This window comes from Homalodisca vitripennis, unplaced genomic scaffold, assembly GCF_021130785.1.
Source record: "Homalodisca vitripennis isolate AUS2020 unplaced genomic scaffold, UT_GWSS_2.1 ScUCBcl_4702;HRSCAF=11046, whole genome shotgun sequence".
NCBI classification, from domain to species: domain Eukaryota; kingdom Metazoa; phylum Arthropoda; class Insecta; order Hemiptera; family Cicadellidae; genus Homalodisca; species Homalodisca vitripennis.
In genome coordinates this window covers 37043-44576 of record NW_025780806.1, presented here as the reverse complement: position 1 = coordinate 44576, position 7534 = coordinate 37043, and the positions used below count along the sequence as shown (strand labels likewise).

General features: G+C 34.9%; 1 protein-coding gene across 1 annotated transcript; it reads right to left on the bottom strand.

Moving 5' to 3' along the window:
- Positions 1–5971: 5971 nt before the first annotated feature.
- Positions 5972–6666, bottom strand: LOC124373034 (tigger transposable element-derived protein 2-like). The gene is made up of 2 exons (XM_046831441.1): positions 6359–6666; positions 5972–6155 (listed from the first exon to the last, which is right to left on the bottom strand). The coding sequence occupies exons 1-2, from the start codon at positions 6661–6663 to the stop codon at positions 5972–5974; spliced, it is 489 nt and encodes a 162-aa protein (XP_046687397.1). The 5' UTR covers positions 6664–6666.
- Positions 6667–7534: the final 868 nt, after the last annotated feature.

Here is a 7534-nt window from a genome sequence, read left to right as displayed (position 1 = left end):
TTCTTGGTTGCAGTTGGAGTACTTATTACAGTTATTCTTGTTGCCATGTGTTCTCTGCATAGTTCTTTGGCTAAAGTTCGTAAAAAAAGTCTTCGCTTAGCCACAGGAGAGTTCACATTTTCTTTGTGAATAATGAATGAGTTCAATCCACCTACATTCAGCATTGAATAAAAGATCACCATAGACCATCTGTTTGAGATTCTTGCTACAGTCGTAATGTGAAACGTATTTATCCACTGTATCAACTCCTCCTTTGCTACAGTTATAGAAGAGTATTACCTCTGGCTTGCCATAGGTAGCTGAAGCTTCATCTCTGTCTACAGCTGCGTCGTCATGCATGGATGATAACAAAACAACCTTTTTATTTTGTTTTGCTTTGTAAGACACTAAAGTCATGTCTTTTTTGAAACCAAATTTAGAGCTTCCTACGTCTCCTGTTTTTTGTCCACAAAAGCTGGGGGGAGTTCTTTTTTATTTATCCTCAACGTACCAACAAGTGTTAGTTGGTGATTCCTCAAAAGGTCGACACAAAGAAGGTATGGAGCAAAACCAGTTGTCGACCGTAACATTACGTTTACTGCCTGATATTGGTGCTAACAATACGTTCAACGACAGACTTTCCAGAGTTATTGACCTGGTATGGACCGTCTGGTTGTTTTCCAGGGTAGATTTCTAATTGTTGGTGTAAAATGATTTGGCACAAACAGATGGAAAAAACTTAACTCCGTACTTTGCAGGCTTGTTTTTTATATATTGCCTGAAAGAACATTTGCCCCTGAATTTTAGTAGCATTTCGTCAACAGTGACAAACTCGCTGACGACATAATTTTCTTGACATTTTTGCACAAAACTGTTCGAAAACTCTTCTTACTGGAGCCAGTTTATCATTGACTTTTCCTTCGTGCCTGGTACGAATATCATCGAACCTCAATGCTCTAAGCAGTAATTTGAAACGCCTAAGACTCATGGCTAGTCTAAAGAATTCAATTCCGCTACCATCTGCTGCCCATAGGTCATCCAAATTTAAATGAGAGGCTTTGTATAAGCCAGCTAAATACAACAAACCAATAACACATTTATTTCTTGAGGTGTTGTATTGGTACAGTCTCTTTCTCTGTTGTAATTACTTTTATTTTTATCAATCCAAATGTTCGTGCACTCAGTAATTTCTTCAATCATTTCATTACTAAAAAACAAACTCCACACTTCCAGAGGAGTATTAGCATTTTTTGCAGCATTACTGACGTGTCCCATTCTCATCAGAATAATATTCCTTTGTCTGTTGCGATTTTGTGGCTTGGGTTCTACATCCCATAACATCTTACGATTTTTTACTCATGAAAGCTAACTTATTGTTTTGTCTGCGTACAATTTCACCGTTTAATCTTTCAGCAATTGGTAAAGCTTCTAAATCAGAAAAGTCATCATCGTCTAGTTCTATTTCACTATCATCACCTAAGTTATTTTCTAAGTCATTTGGAATATTATCATTTACCTCATCTCCAGATTCATCAGGATCATCAATAATTCCATCGTTTGACTGCCGCGTCATCGTCAAAAACCAATACTCTAGGGAACACTCCCTGTGGGTCGTTGAACTTGTAATTCTTCTCGTTCCACACTTGCCAAAAGGCGAGCAATTCTTCTTTCTTCGTCTGATTCCATTTCCACAACCGATAAAAAAATTATATAAAAAATGACTATACAAAAAAAACTAACAATATATAACACATAGACTAAATTATATACAAAACAGTAAAAGCAAACAGCACGCTTTGAAGTTTAGTCCTATTTAGCAACCAGTGCGCGAGAAGTCGCATACGGAAAGTTGCCTCCGGGTGAGGACAATACACGAGAAGTCGCACACGGAGGTTACCTCCAGTCCACTACGAAAACTGAACTGAACTAATAAGAGAAAGTCCGGCAGGGTTGGGGTTGTTGTCTTTAGTTCCAGGAAGGAGGCTCGTGAGGTACGGCGGAGCGCCGACACCACACAACCTCACAAATGTCATTTATACTGAAAATCGTAGCTACCCGGAGGTTACTTCCGTGATGCGACTCACGGAGGGTTAAAATACTTAACCGTTACGCTCGAAAGAAATGTTAGAACTGCCTTGAATTAATTAACTACGTATTACAAAATGTAATTTTACGGTCATTTAAAAAAAGTACATCTCTGTAGCTTATTTCCATGTTGAGTTAAATGGATTGAAAAAAAATTATTGTATTATATTACTCATATACGAAGATCGTAGGATTAAAAATCTTTAGCCGAAATATAAATTAAAAAGAAAACATAAAAATACCGCAAAAACGTTAATTTCCCGTTAATATCACGTGAAAATGAAGAAGACTCCGAGGTTTTGGCTACGATATTGCCGCCTGAAGAAGCGAATAAATAATATACAAGTGCAAAGGTAAGAATATTATTAAGTCAATCATGCTTTTCAACGTATTTCGTTTTAAAATAGTAGGCCCTAAAAGCTATTTAGTGGAAAATTGGATTATTTCAAATTTTTAAAATATAATTGTTTCCCATAATTTGTTTAAAATTGATTATTATTGTTATATTTTTTTAATTATTTTTAATCAAGCAACACGTCATGCAGTGTCCAATATAAGCAACATGTATATTAATTTTGTGTGTGTTTAGAAATCGTTTAAAATCACTGAAAAGATTGTTGTATCGTATGGAAATAAGCAAGTACTTTACTCTGACTAACTGACGGGACGATTTGTTTGTTTTAATCGATAGTTATGTTTTGTAATAACATAAATAAACTATACAAGTAATTTAAATATAATATAGCTGTCAACACATTTTAAATATTGTTTTTCAATTATAACTGATAAGTTTTTAAATGTTCAGTATCAGTGTTAGTTGTGACAGCGAAGCGGTTTATCAGCCACAATGCGCCAGCCCTGCCGGGCGGCATCGGCAGTTGTGTGGCAAGGTCGCGCAGGCCAGTCCATTCTATTGGTCCGCCGCCAACTGCACTCTCTGGTGGTTTCCTTGTATAGGCCGGACGGAAGTGTATTGAACAGTAAAGAGACAGAGTAAAACTTATGCCGAATGCTGTGCCAACTATTTTTAAGAACTCAGCCTTCGTATTTGTCAGTAAACTTGCCCCAGCTAAGAATAACCCCGGAAACAAGAGAGAAAAATGAAATGTTGAAATGTCAAGAGGAAAAAAAGAAAAAATTAGCAGCTTTAGATATTATTATTAGTATTAAGGAAATAGTAAATAAATATGACAAGAGTTGTGATTTATTAAAAAACTATGTATTTTTATATCAATCTAAGGATAGTGTACAATTTTTCAATGTGTCTAAATAAAGCAAGGGTAACTTGAAAGTATCTAAGTGTATCAGTATTAGTGAATGTCTTTCTTACACTGTTTATTGTAATAATATTGTGATAAATACTCATCCTAAGGTTGCAGGAATTTTAAGTGGTTTTAAATATTTTTAAAACTCTTGGGAAAAACTTACGTTTTTGTTGAATTGTGTATTTGAAGAAAATTGTTGATTTTGTTACAGGAAAATAGCACAACAGAAGAACACATTAAAATAATAAATAACTCAATTGACATTTTAATTACAGAACATTCTGACAAACACCAAAAACCACAACGAGACTGATGTTTTTTCTAAGGAACAGATTAATCTGACTTTTAAGGAAAAAGTTAGCTATTGTAGAAATACCCTTCTGTGGTTTGCTACTGTATTGTTTGCTTAATCCTGCTGCTTATAATTGCATACGAGCAGCAAAGATATTCACTATGCCAAAACCAAAATATCTTAGTAAGTACATGCTTAAGTTAGGGCTTAACAACACTGGATTAGAATCTGGGCACATTAATTACTAATGTAAGAAAGCAAGCCTTCTTAATGATAGTAAAAAAGTATGCTGCCTTTTAATAGATGAAATTTAATGTAAAACCACAAGTTAAATACTGTGCAGGTAAAATAGAGGGGTTGGTTCTAAACAACGATAAGCTTGAACTTGCGAGTACTATACAAGTTTTTATGATAACTTCTATTTTGTCAAAATATAAAGAAATCGTAGATCTGTTTCCTGTCAAAAAACTTGAATACAGATACTTTGTTCAGCCTAATTAATCAAGTTATAAAATTTCTCACTGACTTAGGTTTTAGAATAACAATGTTTAATATCCGATAACAATAAAGAAAACAGTAAAATATGTTTGTGCGATTTTTGTAATGGCCAGTTGATGTCTAAATTTTCTAACCCATACTGTGAGTCACAAAATATATATACTCTTTTTGATCCAGTCCATTTATTTAAATGTATAAGGAACAATTGGCTGAATCAATGTGATAGCAAACAGACATTTACGTTTCCAAATTTCGACAATTATAATATTAAACAAACTGCATGTGTATCTGATTTGAAAATGTTTACACAAGAAAGAACAAAATGAAAATGTAAAATTAGCACCTGCTTTGTCTCTGAAAGTTCTCTAATCCCACTTCGATAGAAAGGCAAAATATTTTACTTTGTTGTAAATTATTTGACGAAAAAAAACATTGCAGCTCAAAAAAAAATACCGATATAAACTCTAGTACTGCTTATTTCCTGGACATCATTTTAAAATGGTGGAATTTTGTGAATGTAAAACAAGCTTATAAATGGGTAAGATTTAATGATGAATATTACAAACCAATTAACTCAATGACAGACAAAACCAGTTTATATTTAGAAAGATTTTGTTCAAGGTTAGTTAAGTGGAAATGAGATAGAGATTCAAGGAGAAAAAGTAGGTACAGTAGAACCTCGGTTAACCGAGGTAATTGGGACCGAGGGTACCTCGGATACGGCGAACCTCGGATAACACGGAACGTAACCTAAAAATCGTTACCGGGGCTAAAAAATAGCTCAAGATATACTAAAACATGAACAAAAGTTATTAACTGAACTGTTGTTTTAGTTTATTAGTACAAGAAATGTTATTAGTACGCAATAAAAACGTGAGAGGAAACGGTAACACACTCACAATACTAAACACTGTTTTAACCCTTTAGAACCCCAGGCGAGCGACGAAATATCGTCGCCGAGAAGATACGCGAAGATCCCCGCGGCGACGATGTATCGTCGCCAATGAAGTTGCGAGAATCCCCGGGCGACGTAATATCGTCGCCATGGTATATGCGTTTAATACATATTTATTTGAAATCGTAAAATACTTATTTTATGAGTATTAATACATATTTATATGTATTTTATTAAAATACTAATTTTTTATTTATTTATTTACTAATTTATTTATTTAGGTAATATCAGTGATTTTTGTGTTGTACGGCCTAGAGGTTTTTACAAGTCGCATACTTTTATATAAAAATTCAAAAAAAGTTTATTTTTAGAGATATCAATATAATTTTTTTTTGCACATACACAAAACTAAATTTAGAAAAAATAAAATGTGGGTGCCCATACTAAAAATATTTCTTATTTTTTTAATTAAAAAATCTTAAAATCAATTTTTTTGCCTAAAAATCTATATACATATATTTTAAAAATTATTTTAATGCTGTTAAACATTTTTTATACTTCAGACTAATCTTTTTCTGTGTATACAATTTCATTCTGGACATTTTGGTGTGTAATACAAGACAATAGCATAAAAAATAGCAAAAATTATTAATTTTTTACAAACAGTATGCAAAACAGCTGTTTCTGCTCCGGGGATTCTCGGTAGTTCTTAGGTCAAATGATTTTGGTACGTTTTTTCCAACATCAATATTTTGGTCTGGGGTTCAAAGGGTTAATATAACACTCAATTTATTGCACAACTGAATACGTATGATATAGGCTACACAATGTACAGAAGTTTAGTTACAGTACAGTATTCCTGTTTACAAAATTAAATCAAAGAAATGAAAATTAATTTACTGTACATTGTACAAAAATAAACAAAGTAAGCTAAATCTTTTTTCCCAAAGAAATCAGTTATTGTTTTTTTTGACTTAGATTAGAGGATCTTAGGCTAGCCGCCCTGTTGCGCCAGCGTCGCAGCCAAACTAAATCGTTTGTTGTTGCGGTTTCTTGTTGTTCAATGTATGCCAGTGCTCCCTCGATCGTTCTTAGACCTTCTGTATGTGATATTTTCTCAGTCGCCCCATCAGGTTCATCGCTGTAAAAAAAAAACTTTTGTTTTACGTAACCGTAACGCAATCAAAAGGCAGCAGTTGGAATTGGTATGAAATTAGTTTTGGATTGATGAATGGGCAACATTTAACTAAAGTGTAACAAATATACTGTAGTTGTGTTAAAAAATTGATGTTGGATTATGTTTTTATGTTAAAATTTTGCATAAATAAAAAATCAAAAACTTACTTGTCATCATCTTCTGGTTGGTTGAGCATCTGGATAATCACGTCATCAGTTAGGGCCTGATCCTCATCTCCATTGATCCATTCACTGATGTTCTCTGCACTGATGGGCTCAGCCACTGGAAGGTGGTTACAAAGATTCACAAGCTCTTCATTTTCAGGAGGACATGCTCTTGGCTGGTTTTCAGGAGCAGCTGTCTCTTGGCGGCTTGCCTTTTCAATTCCGAAAAGTTTGCGCCATGACCTTCTTATAGTGTCCTCCCTAACGTTATCCCAAGCTTCTGACACCCAGTAGACAACATCTTTCATTGTGATTAAACTTGAGAGCATCAGTGACACCCAGCCCGTCCTCTAGCTTCTCCAGTAGATTTCTAAGCAGCCTCTTTTTGTAGTTTCGCTTAAAAGTTTCTAGAACTCCCTGGTCTAGAGGCTGGATGAGGGCAGTAACGTTTGGAGGCAAAAATAAGGCTCTAATGCCATCGCTGACTAGCTCATCAGCATCTGGATGGGACGAAGCGTTGTCAAGAATAAGAAGGGCCTTGCGAGGGAGTTTTTTGTTCTCCAAGAAAGCTTCAACGACTGGAACGAATTCCTCAAAAAACCATTGTTTGAAAATCCGCGAGTCCATCCATGCGTTTTTCTGGTTTGTGTATGTGCTGGGAAATGTGTCCACATTAGTATTTTTAAAAGCACGTGGCTTTTTTATACTTGCCTATTACAACTGGTTTGAGTTTCAAACTTCCTGCAGCATTGGCACATCCTAAAACTGTAACTCGATCTTTAGATTTCTTATACCCAGGAGCTGATGTTTCCTGCTGACTGGCTAAAGTTTTTGAGGGCAACATTCTGAAGTTAAGGCCTGTCTCATCACAGTTGAATATTTGATCGGATGTAAGACCCTCACTCAAAATCAATTTTCTTATTTTTTCTTCAAAAACTGTCACATCAGTTTTCATTACCTGAAAGTTTTTCCCCAGATATATTAAGTTGCCGCACTCCATAACGGTTTCTTCCATCGCATTAACCACCCGGAACTAGCGGTAAAAGGTTCATCGCCATCGCCAAAAGATTTATGGAAATCTAGCGCTTTTGCCTGCAAAATAGGCCCACTTATTGGACTTCCCCTTGCTCTCATTTCCGAAAACCATAAGAATAAAGCCTCGGAAGTTTTTTCATACTC

Excerpts from the sequence above, each read along its gene's own strand:
- LOC124373034 (XM_046831441.1), bottom strand. The coding sequence starts at position 6,663 with ATGAAAGATGTTGTCTACTGGGTGTCAGAAGCTTGGGATAACGTTAGG. Across the intron at positions 6,156-6,358 it reads CAACCAGAAGATGATGACAA|CGATGAACCTGATGGGGCGA; the intron begins GTAAGTTTTTGA and ends TTTTTTTTACAG.